Source organism: Ochotona princeps, chromosome 9 (assembly GCF_030435755.1).
Source record: "Ochotona princeps isolate mOchPri1 chromosome 9, mOchPri1.hap1, whole genome shotgun sequence".
In the NCBI taxonomy this organism is placed as follows: Eukaryota; Metazoa; Chordata; class Mammalia; order Lagomorpha; family Ochotonidae; genus Ochotona; species Ochotona princeps.
In genome coordinates, this window is record NC_080840.1 from 64,292,855 (window position 1) to 64,305,781 (window position 12,927).

General features: G+C 43.8%; 1 protein-coding gene across 1 annotated transcript in view; it reads right to left on the reverse strand.

Moving 5' to 3' along the window:
• Positions 1–907: 907 nt before the first annotated feature.
• Positions 908–12,927, reverse strand: part of ZNF704 (zinc finger protein 704) — a 233,648-nt gene continuing 221,628 nt past the window's right edge. The window contains exons 8-9 of the mRNA XM_004588074.2: positions 4,244–4,341; positions 908–2,779 (exon numbers count right to left, since the gene is read on the reverse strand). Coding sequence (XP_004588131.2) covers positions 2,668–2,779; positions 4,244–4,341 — 210 coding nt within the window. The 3' untranslated portion in view covers positions 908–2,667. The remainder of the gene's footprint in view (positions 2,780–4,243; positions 4,342–12,927) is intronic.

The window sequence follows — 12,927 nt, forward strand, 5'->3', positions numbered from 1 at the left end:
GATGGCATAAAATCCAAGTCCGGCCAACTTTGGCAGTTCATTTAGTTCCAAAATACAAAAAGATGACTATACCTTTAAAAAACAATTTAAATTTTACAATCAGTGGGTGTATATTGCAATTCATTGCCTTCTGAGTGGCTTGGGAGTACAAGAACCACTTTTCTTCAGGACCAGCCAGGGGGGGAGCTTGGTGTTCTCCTAGTTTGTTCCATGCCTCCAGATCAGGAACAGCTGTGGTGTTTCCCAGAAGGTAGTGAGGGTGTGTCTTCACCTGCAAGCCAGAGAAGAAGGTACCCGGAGCAGTAGAGATCCCAGCTTGGGATGAGAGATGCAGAAGAGTGTGTGTGTAGAAGCTTTTAGAAAGGTGAAGAAATTCCAGGGATGTTGTGTTCGGCTCTCCAGTCTTGCTTACACCCACGTACCGACAAAATGTCAGGTTAGGAGCCAGCGTGCTGAGCTAGGCCTGCTCCATGGCAAAGTTCTCTCCCTCCTCGCATTCCAAAGTGCTGGAAAGGAGACAAGTGTATTCCCTCATCATTTTAATCTTTGCTGATTGGTGACTTCATCCAAAGATCAAAGATCAGAAACCTCTAGGCTCCACTACCATCGTGTAAGTAGACAGTGAACTTGCTTGGCTGGCTGAACAGGTTGGGCTTCTCTACATCCTAGGCCAGGTCTAGCTGTCATGGTGCAGCAGTGGGACTGCAGGTGCAGCAATAGGACCCCAGGAGCAGAAAGGACATGCTTGGAGAGAGGAAGCAAAAAACATTTTTGCTTTTGAAAAAAAAAAAAATACTCCTTCCTGGCTGGTCTTGAGGGCTCTGGCTGGTGTGGGTGAGAAATTAGGTCTTTTTTTCTTTTCTCTTGAAATAAAGTTCCCTCCCTCCTGAAGCAAAGAACCAGGATCTCTTCCAAGGAATACTTTTATAAAGTCACAAGAGGGTTTAATAATCAAGTTGTCAAAATACGAGTGCACATTGTGGCTGTTGTCAAAGTTCCTCTTATTTCTCTTGCTTATATATCTATCTATCTATATCTGAAATGATATCCATTATTTCTTGATGACTTCTCTGTATTCTTTAAAAAAGCATATATACACACTCTAGACATATATTAAACTTTCCCCTGTGCAATTAAACATTCCTGTGGCCGGCCCTTCATCTCCCGCTTTGACACAGTGCCTCCAATAAGGTGCTCTTATGTTTTTGCATAGGTATAGGAAAATAACTCTTTAGCAGGGCATTCCAGAATAGGGTAGACACAGAATGCACTCATTGGTGGGGCTTGCTGACTCAGTCTTTCTCCCAAACCAACCAACCAACCAACTAGCAAGCAAGCAAGCAAGCAAGCATCAAGCAGGTTTAGGAAACTCAAGATATGGAGCCTAATGCAAGCCCCTGCCCTACTATCTGCCAATATTCCTATACCGCGCATTTTCCTTTGGGTGTTCTGTGTGTTCCCTACTGAGCAAATGCTAGACAAATAGCTCCAAGATTGTGTAAGAAAAATAAAGGCTTGGACCTCCCATTTACCCATAAAATGTTGATATTATTCTCTAACCCATCTCCCCGACATGCTAAAGCATAAAACCCATTAAAAAAGTGCACTCAAGACAGAGGTTGGTTTGTAGACCAAACGATTTTCAGATCGGATGGGGGCATGTCGGCTGTGCTCTTTTGTCTAAACAAACCTGCTACGGTAGTCTGGAATTTTCTACCTTTTCTGGAATCAGTCAGTGGTGGAGTTTTGAGGGACATACTATGACCCATTAGCATGATCACAATCATGATGGACAGGCAGTAACAACCAGATTCAAGATGCAGTTTCTATCCCATCACGCAGGGAAGCAACCGGAGCTTTCCCAGACGGCCACAGGGGCCAGTTCCTGACTGAGTCAAGGCAGGCAGAGGATGAGCTGTGCTGCATCTTGGGGAAGAGCTTCTTCCACATCCAAGGATTTTGAAGAGCTGTGTCCCAACAGTGGCAGCTGGATTTTCCTGAATTCTGCTCAGGGTCTGCTTGTCATTTCCATTGCTGATTGCTCTGAGAGTTTATGCTCTCAGGGGCCTTCCAGGCTAACGGCGTTTCTGGGTTTAGTCTGGGGGCCATTCTTAAAAAGAAAACATGGAAAAAGTCATAGAAAAGATACCTGGAGTGTTGCACTTGGTTGCAACACATCATGATGTGTACTGCTGCCAGAAGTCAGAGTGGAAAACAGGGAAAAAAACTACTAAGTAGCCATCATTCTTTGTACAAGGGCTACTGAATCACATGTACCTTATGGATTCTTTCTTAAGTGACAAAAACATCTTGGAAATGGCGTAATGCAGAAATCTTATAAAAAACCTGCTTCCTTCTAGGTAAAATGGGCTTTGTTAGCACAATTACGACAAAAGTTTATATAAGATATGACCTAGATAGACAGCACAAAGTTGACTTGTCTTTTGCAGAAAACAAAGAGTTTTAGCTGCTCTGGTTTGGATTCTCAGTAAGAGCAGTGAGGGTGATGGTTTTCTTGCTTTTTTTGCTCTAATTCCACCAAGTTCCTGGAAGTGCTTCCCCTGGGCTCCAGGATTGTGTTTTGTTCTGAAGAAAAAAGCTTTCTCCAGCACTTGCAGCAGGAGGCGAGGTCAGCAGTGGCTCTGGGCGCCGGGCCCCCTGCTTGTCTCAGTCGATGAACCGCTGGCAGGCCTTCTTCCAGCGGCAGGCGGTACACCACATGTCTCGATTCTCCATCCCATACACCTTCCGGCACTTCTTGCCCTCGCCCCTGGGCTTCCTGCAAGACAAACAAGGAAGACTTCAGGGGAGAACTCCAGGACCCCTTCTTAGAGTTCTGAGTTCCTTGAAAGGATGAGAGAAACAAGTTGGGAAGTATGAAGGGATTTCAAAAAGTTCGTGGACATAGGCCTAACAAGTGAGTTTATTTTGATGCAGCCATTTCTGAAACTGTATTTATGAGTTGTCTTTGCTGATGGAAATGCATATAATGAAAAGATTATATGATTTGAAAGGTTTATTATTTGAGAGGCAGAGAAAAGATAAAAGGAGAGGCGAGGAAAGGAGAAAAGAGATATCCCCTCTGTTGTTTCACTCCCCAGATGCCTGCAATGGTTAGGGCTGAGCCAGGGCCAATACCAGAAAGCAGGACCTTAATCCAGGTCTCTCTCATAGTGGCAGGAACTCAGTACCTCGAATGATCACTACTTTCCTAGAGTCCATACTAGGAGGAAGCTGGAATCAAGTACTCTGGTAATGGGACCTGGGTATCCTAACTCCTAGGCCAAATGCCCACCACTCGAAGCATTTTTTGGGGGGCACCAAAATAACTTACTCTTTAATTCCATTTTCCAGGAACTTTTTGAAATCCCTTTGTAGATGCTGAAAGTTTTCACAGCCACTATACTTAGCTGTTCTAATTTGCTATTGTAATCCATAAGCTTCCATCTGTCCATCTGTGGGCAGGTCCATTTGGCCATCTTCACAAAACTGAATTAAACTAATGAACACAAGAAGTGCCCGTAGAGAACAACACTGTTCTTTCAGGTTTTATTTTTAAGGCTTATGTATTTACTTAAGACAGAATGACAGAGATGGAATGTCCATCTTCCAAATACCTGTAACAACCAGCCTTGAGTTAGCTGAAGGTCAGGAACTGCAAACTCCAGCCAGTCTTTTACATGGGTGGCAGTAACTCAACCACCTGAGCTATCCCCCTGCTGCTTACCAAGACTGTGTCAGCAGGAACCTGGATGACAAGTGGAGAAACCCAGATTTGAATGAGCTAGGTGCTGTACTATGGAACACTGGAATCCCAAGTGATGATGTAACTGCTGTATCACTATGCCCTCTACAACTCAAGTATTAAAATGCATATTGTCAAAAGGGCTGTCCCACTTGTCAAATCTTTGTTTCTAACTCGTGAACTCCAGGGTGGCAGGTCTTCCTTGATCTGCACTAAACAGTGTGTTTTGGTGGCTCATTTAATATAGTGCAACACGGTTCCTGTTGAGTCAATCATCATTATCTATTCTGTAAGAAAAATCACTGTTTACCCACCCTCTTCAAATAAGAGCTTCATTAATAGTTAATGGGTGGGGAAAGCCATGGGATTAGAAGAAAATGTAGTAGGATGTTTTGTTGATTGTGGAGGGACTTTACAGATGGTCATATCTGATTTCTCTTTGCCACCCTCCGGTGAAGTCCCTGGCAGTTAGGTTTGTGACACTTCCAGCAGTCCTACCTTAGGCTGACTGTACCTCTGGGTGGAGAGGACAGCACTGTGTGGGCATGCTGTCTTTGCTCTCCCGTGCCCACTGGATGAGGATGTGTTGGTGACACCTGGAAAAACACATGAGAAACCAAGTTGATGGGCCAAATTCTGCATTCTGCACATTTAGTTAGCCTTTGTTCCAGTGATCCTGGGAAACTAGACAGAGATAAAATACTTCCTGGAGACAATGTGTTAGGACGGATGGGGGGGATGACAGATTCTAAAAGGCATCCTCACACTGAAAAGATTCAACAATTCACATCTGATAAAATCTCTGGCATCAAACCGATGCATGCCAAGTTGCACATAATGATGTATTTGAATAAAATTTAAACCTTAAAATACATTCCCATCTATTTAATTCTCATGCACCCTATCAAGTATGACAAGCCTCATAGTCGTCTTTTTGAAGATGAAAAATACCTTGAGAGGTTAAGATATTTATCTGTGATTACACAGGTACTCAATGACAGTTATACAACATGTACCTGGGACTTGTATTTGCTCTCTTAGACCACACATAGCCTTTATATACATGGATTCTAGTGGAAGACATCCTCCATGACAGACCGGGTGCCAGCCACGTGGTGCTTCCTGGGTACTTACCATGTGCCAGGTACACTGGCAACAGCTTTACTTTTTATAATCTTTATACAGGATACTATTGCTATTATTCCCATGGTAGAGATATGGAAGCCAAGACACAGGGAGGCAAAGTGACTTGCCCAAGTCACGTAATATGTTCTGGCCGAGCTCTCTAATATCAGAGTGCGTGGTTAACTCCCTTCTATGCCTCTCAATGGTGATCTTAGTGCCTTCGATCGTCCTTAGAAAATCCCTTCAAGTCACCTATTCTTACCGTAATAAATATCTTCCCAGTCCCTGTGATTCCCAGATGGAAAAACCTACTTCTTACAGCAAAGGGAAATGATGTACCAAGTGGACAGTATTGGCATATATAAAGGAAGAAACAATAAACTTCAAAAGTGAATTCCTTAGAAGCTAATGTGGTCAAAGACTCCCACTGCCAGTGTCAGTCAAGGGAACATTTTTCAGTTATGGGAGCATTTTTAAGGCATACATTTGGGGCTCACTTTTCTCAGTACAGGTACTAGGACTTTTATTTTCAAGGTCAAAGAAGGTACAACAGTATGTTTTCCAGACCTTAAGTTTTTTTTTTTTTAATTATACAGGTAGATAAAAAGCTAACACTCTACACTACTGTAGTCATTAGTATGAATTCCTGTGGATTTTTTTTTTTTTGGTAATTTTAGGTGGATGGGAGGCCAAAAGAAGTGAGTTACATACATAAATTTTTAGAAATGAAAGCTTTGGTGCATGAACATGTAGGTTCTTGCAAAAGCAGAACATCCCCCACTTGGTTTAGTACACGATGCACAATTGCAAACTAGATAAACACATCACATCCTGACCCACAGGGAATGATCTAGTGTATGCTAATAACAATTGTTTCAAATGGTCAGGACACCAAATGTAAAAACGTAGAAATTGCCACAGACCTTGCAGAATTCTAAGAACACTGCCTCGTATAGTTGGAGATCTAGAGCTCAGTTGCCATGAATGAAACTACTATATGATCAGCCAGGGATTGTGCGGAAGAATCTAGATTTTGAAGAGATATTACAAGCCCTTTGGCATGAGCTGGTGCGAGACTGTCAGAATTTTTGATTCAGCAAATATTTAGAGCAGCGCCTGGCGCCTCTTCAGCACTTGATTCTGTAGCTACAATGAACAAAGCACAGTCTCTGCTCTTCTATTCCAGCAGGAACAGAGCAGAAATGAAAAAGCAAGATTATTTTAGTGATGTAAAGGAAACCGGAGAGCATAACAGGCTGAAGTATCACCAAGAGGGAAAACATGTGTTAGCTGCTTATTTAGGAGGATAGGAGAAGGCCCCCTGAGAAGAATATTTTTTATCTACTGGGCACTCAAAGAAGGGGAGAGCCATGCCAGAGAGCTTCACATGTGCAGTGTCCTAGAGGGGCTGGAGAGTGCCTGGAGGTTAGGCAGGTGGGAGAAGAGGACATGGCAGATCAGGCTCCTGCTTCTACTGCAATTAGAGGTTAAGTGTTATTCTTTTTTTTTTTTTTTTTTTTTTTTAAGATTTTATTATTATTGGAAAGCCGGATATACAGAGAGGAGGAGAGACAGAGAGGAAGATCTTCCATCCGATGTTTCACTCCCCAAGTGAGCCGCAACAGGCCAGTGCGCGCTGATCCGATGCCGGGAACCAGGAACCTCTTCCGGGTCTCCCACACGGTTGCAGGGTCCCAAAGCATTGGGCCGTCCTCAACTGCTTTCCCAGGCCACAAGCAGGGAGCTGGATGGGAAGTGGAGCTGCCGGGATAAGAACCGGCGCCCATATGGGATCCCAGGGCGTTCAAGGCGAGGACTTTAGCCGCTAGGCCACGCCGCTGGGCCCGTGAAGTGTTATTCTAAGAAGAGTGAACCAGAAGACAGAAGATTTATTTCTCCTTTACTCTGTGTAACTGTATTTCGCAAAGAAAACACCACTTTGGCACTTGGGGAATGGACAGGAGAGCTGGACGAGGAGCCTAAAGATGATTTGAGGAGGGATTTGCTGTGTTTCAGGGGCTAGAGGGGATACAGCGTGAATGGGAAAGGTTAGAATCCTGCCTGTCAAAGGTTCAGCCAAGATCTGCAATTGATAGGATGTGGGGACCAGGAAGATGAAGATGGATCCTCAGAGGCACTGAGATGGGTCCACAAAAGAGTCCAGGTTCGGATGCCGAATACAGAGGCTGCCTTCTGAAAGTTTCATGAATGCTCTTTGAGGAATAGGTGCCTACTGCAGCAATGGATCTCAATAGTCTTGATTCTAGCTACAGAGTTCAGGATATGCACATGTGTGTAGCCTGTTTCCCATTCCAGAACAGACCTGGCTTTCTGCTGGGTACAGCACTGCATGACAGATGAGACCCACATCCCATACTCATTACATGGCTAGATCCTATGGGAGACTTGTCCATTTCCCTTGAGATTTTTATAGTGAGACAACTGTTAGCTTTTTTTAGATTTATTATTGGAAAGTCATATTTACAAAGAGAAAGAGAGACAGAAAGATCTTCTGTCTGTTGATTCACTCCCCAAGTGGCTGCAATTGCCAGAACTAAGCCAATTCCAAGTCAGGAGCTTCTTTCTCCCACACAGGTGCAGAATCCTAAGGCTTTGAGCCATCCCCTGTGTTCCTAGGCCACAAGTAGGGAGCTGGAGAGGAAGTAGAGCAGCCAGGACATGAACTGGAGCCCATATGGGATACTGGTGATTGCAAGGTGAGGATTTAGCCACTAGGCTATCATGCCAGGCCCTTGGCTGCTGCTGCTTTTTTTTTTTTTTTTTAATTTTATTTATTGGGCCCGGTGCCGTGGCCTAGCAGCGGGATCCCATATGGGTGCCGGTTCTAATCCCGGCAGCTCCACTTCCCATTCAGCTCCCTGCTTGTGGCCTGGGAAGGCAGTCAAGAACGGCCTGAAGCCTTGGGACCCTGTACCCATGTAGGAGACCCGGAAGAAGTTCCTGGCTCCTGGCTCCGGATCGGCACAGCTCTAGCCATTGCGCTTACTTGGGGATTGAATCATCGGATGGAAGATCTTCCTCTCTTTCTCCTCCTCTCTGTATATCTGACTTTGTAAAGAAAATAAATCTTTAAAAATTTTTATTTTTTTAAAAAAGGATTTATTTATTATTACTTTTATTGCGAAGTCAGATATACAGAGAGGAAAATCTTCCATCCGATGATTCACTCCCCAAGTGACCGCAATGGCCAGAGCTGAGCTGATCTGAAGCCAGAAGCTTGGAACCTCTTCTGGTTCTCGCATGTGGGTGTAGGGTCCCAAAGCTTTGGGTCATCCTCGACTGCTTTCCCAGGCTACAAGTAAGGAACTGGGTGGGACACAGGGCTGCCAGGATTAGAACTGGTGCCCATATGGGATCCTGCCGCATTCAAGGAGAGGACTTTAGCTACTAGGCCATCACGTAGGGCCCCCTTAGCTTCTGGTTAAGTGCAATGTTTTATGGACAGAATATTTATACGTGTTTATGGGGCACCTGTACACAATGTGTACTGAGGCAAGCAGTATCAACAGCATTTCCATGTGCTGGGCACCTCTGACTCCTGTAGTATTTTGAAATATTATGATTGTTACAGATCAGTTACCCTACTGTGCTATTGATATCCAGAACACACAAAGAATTCAGGTGTCCTGACAGCAGAAAAACACAAATATTCTTTTGAAAAAAACTGGGAAAACAATTTGAGTAGACATTTCTCAAAAAGAAAACATACAGTGGCCAACAAATGTAAGAAAACATGTTTCCCATCAAGGCTATAGCAGCAATATAAATTAAGACCACATAGAGATCAACTCACCCATTAGAAAGGCAATAATAATAATAACAATAACAATAACAATAACAATAACAATAACAAAGTAACATTGGTGAGGATGTGGACAAAGAAAACTCACACTGCTGATAGGAATGTAAGTCAGGACGGCCACTGAGCACAAGATGAGTACGGACATTCCACAATGTATCACAGCTTATTTAGTTGGCAATAAGGGTGGGGAAGCCAAGAGTGACTCAGGTAGAGAATGAATATTTATTCGGAGTTTGCAAATGTGAAAGACAAATAGACTATTATCTCTTTACCTCTCATGGTAAACCTGCAAAATACAGGATATTAATTGCATCTTGGAGACAAAGAAATGCATGTAAGAGGCTTGTGACTTGCGCAGCCTCCCAGAGGTGAAAACAGCAGTAGTAATATATCAAGAGCTTGCACGTTCTGTATATTAGCTAAGTTAATCTATCTCACAGTGACCCCCATGATAAGTCATTCCATGCTACATGGGCACAAGCAGAAGTTAAGCAAGTTGTTGATGCCATGTAACAAATGGCAGCCCCAGGATTTAAACATGGCTTTCTGACACTAGCTGGTCTTGGAACTCACTTCTGAATGAGGTCCAAGCCTTGCTCTTTCTACTCTTCAATCTTGCCACAAAAATGATGGAAATATCTTCTGTTCTAAGAGCCCTACAAAGCCTCAGGTGGCTCTCTCTTCCCAGGTCTCCACACTTCCATCTTCAGTTGCTTTATTTCTTAGCTACTTTGAAGCATGAGCGGTATAACTATAGGAGTATAATATATTTGGATAGTATTGTGTGATAGATTTTATTTATTTAAAATATTTATGTATTTATTTGAAAGGCAGAGTTATAGAGGGGGAGGCAGAAATGGGGGGGGGGGGGAGAGAGAGAGATAGAGAGAGAGAAAGTCTTTCATCTGGCTGGTTCACTCTGCAAATGGCTACAAAGACCTGGTCAGGGTGAGGCTGAAGCCAGTAGCCAGGAGCTTCATCTGGGCCTCCCATGTGGATGCAGGAGACCAAGTTCCTAGTCCATCTTTTGCTTTCCCAAACACATTAGCACGGAGATCGATCAGAAGTGGGGCAGCCAAGACTTGAACTGGCACCTATATGGGATGCCAGCATTGCAGGTGGTAGCTTAACTTGCACTGCCACAGCACTAGTCCCTGGTATTATTTTAAATAAAGAAAACTATTGGGGTATATGTCCATAATTTGTCTATTGATTACATGTTTACAGACCTTTAAAGTCAAAAAATTGTGGCTAGAGATGGATATTTAGCCCAGCTTTAAGTCTTTGTCTCATATTGGAGACAGTTTGATTCCAGCTTTCTGATCATGAGGCCCCTGGGTGGCAGCAGGACAAGGCTCCAGCAACCAGGTTCCTGCCACCTACGTGGCAGACCTGTACTGAGTTCTAGACTCCCAGTTTTGGTTTCACTGGCTGTGCAGGCATTTGAGGAGAGAGCGAATGTCTCTTTTTCTTTGTGCCTGTCAAATAAAAAAGAAAAAAATTGAACTCTAAAGAAGTAGTAGTTACTGATGCCCAACAATGGGGGAGATTATGTCCAAGTTAGCAAGAACAGTAGGTTCTCCCTACGTTAGCCACATGCCAGGCATGGTGCAAACAGCACAGCTCCACCGAGGTGGTGCCAAGGAAGAGGGCATTGCTTGGGAAGACCACAGGGCTGGCTAGGGCTCACTGTCTATCACTGGCAGAGGCAGCACTTACAGCCATCCCTTTCATAGCTGTGCTGGCTGCACACTGTTCTGGTTTTGAGTTCTACACTTTTCAAATGAAACAGAAAAGACTGCTGGTTAGTTTTTCACAGTCTACTGAACCCTTCTGCAGGTTTTAAAAAACAACCAAACCAGTTGCGGCTCACTTGGGGAGTGAATCATCGGATGGAAGATCTTCCTCTCTCTCTCCTCTCTGTATATCTGACTTTGTAATAAAATAAATAAATCTTTAAAAAAAAATAACCAAACCAGCTAAGCACCTTACAGTGAAGCACTGCCACATTGCCTTTGGAGGTCCTTTGCCACAAGCCTGAGCCTCCTGCAAGTGCCCTTGAACAGCAGGCTGAAGAGGCCCTGCTTGCTAGGGGCTGTTATGGAAGAAGTGCTTGGGAACTCCACCCCAACGCACCCACCCCCAGGTCAGAGGTCAGCACATTAACCTTTGGGCTGCCTATACTCAGAGCCTTTAGAAAAGAAAGTGAAGTTCGATAATGCCTTAGGGTGGAGCCCTGAGACAGGTTAGAGGGCAGGCCCATACATGCCACCTGTCCCCCTCCCTCCCTCTCCTCAGTGTGCCCACACTGAGAAGGCGGTCCCACACAAACCAGGCCAGCCTTCACGTCACGAGAAAACGGAATCGGCCTACACTTTACCTTGGAATTCTACCCTTTAAAACCATGAGAAAATACATTTTAGTCATTGGAGGCACCCAGTGCATGGTCTTTAGTTAGAACAGCTAGAGCTAATAGAGGAACCAAGAGTTCTTGGACTTCCTTGGGAAAAGACAGAAAAAGCAATGGTGATAATTAGAAGAAAAGGCACAGCCATTAGGGGAAAACAGGTGGAGGAAAGCTGTAATTAATGAAGGGCTCCTCTCCCTTCCCCCACACACTCCGCACCGCCTTAGGCTAGAGAAGACTCAACTCTCAGTTTCATTTGTAAAAATGCAGATAAGCTTTCTCAGTTACTTCCCTCTGGAAAGGTGTCTCACCCAGGGAACTTATTAAGGCCCAATATTCAGGAAATGTAGCAGAGGCCAATGAATAAATAAAATCCTGCAAACTTTGGGATTTTTCAGAAGGAGGCTTTTTCTATTCTCTTGGAAGTGAACAAAAGCTTCTCTTCAATTCCAAGTCTCAAACACGTGGGACAAAGGGAAACCCTAAATGGAATGGGTAATCTCAGGGTATTATGGTATCTGTTTCGGAGTACAAATAAAAAGTTTTTTTTTTTTTTTTTTTTAAAGTTCTTCATAAAATGAAAACCCTAGCTTGAGCATAGTGGAAGCCATCATTAACATTCATTCATTATAAGGTAGATTTTCTGTCTGAAAGCTGTGACACCAATATGGAAGGTGGGAAACTACATGTTCTTATTCCATTTGGCTCCCAACTTCCAGCGACTAGGACTAGCACTTCCTGGAGAGTTTGGGGACGGTTCTTGGCACCCAGTCAGAGCACAGGTGACAGGCTTGCAACCTATGTGATGGAGTCAAGCCACAGATAGTGAACGAAGCAAGTTCCCACTTAAATGGAATGAAAGCTTAGTGACAAACAGCATTTTTGGTGTCATGTTCTTGTCTTTCCAGAAAAAAAACAGAAGCCTTTGCAAATACCACCCTCCAAACTGGCTTTTGTCTTTATATAGTTATAACTTGACTGCTAAAACAGTTTAAGTCTTGGTTGAAAATGATCACAACGAGTAGAATTCTCTTGTGAAAGAATAAATTTAAACTGGTATAGGATTTGCAGGAGATACATGGTTCATCTAGCCATGTTCCTCTGTCTGAGCTGCTGTCTGGAATACCCCTGGTAAGAGGGGCCTGCTGAAATGAGGGACTTAGGAAAACAAACCCAGAGAGATGCATGGAGCCTATAGCTGAGAATAATTCTAATATTTATTGTTGGAAAAGAAACATCATAAGATAACTTTGTTGGGTGCAACATATAAGAACCATGGAGCGCAGGCAGCTGGGTATAAAAGCACCCAGAGATTTCTCTACACCACCCTTCAGAAGGAGAGCCAGTTAGCAAAGCAAAGGGGGAAAAATTCCATTTGGATTGGTCATAGTGATAATTTGAACAGATTTTTATAAACCATTTACTGATTCATTGGAAAGGCAGAGGGAGAGATGGAGACAGAGATTCCATTTGGGGGCTCACACCCCACATACCAGCAATGGCTAGGGCTGGGTCATGACAAAGTCAGGATCCTGGAACTTGACTCTGGGTCTCCTGTGTGGGTGAAGGGAGCCATCCCTACTAAATCCATCATTTGCTGCCTTCTAGCTATGCATTTGCAGGAAGCTGAGGCAGAAGTGGTTAGGGACTCGAACTTAGGCACTCTGTGATGCTTCAAGCAGCATCTTCCTATTGCACCAAATGCTCACACCTGAAAAGAGGCTCGAATGGGAATTTCTGTCTATTCTTGGTTTTGTACCTAGTAAACAATATGGTGTGTGCTCTTAAATTCTTCCTTACTCAAAGGTAGGAATTAACAGACCTCAG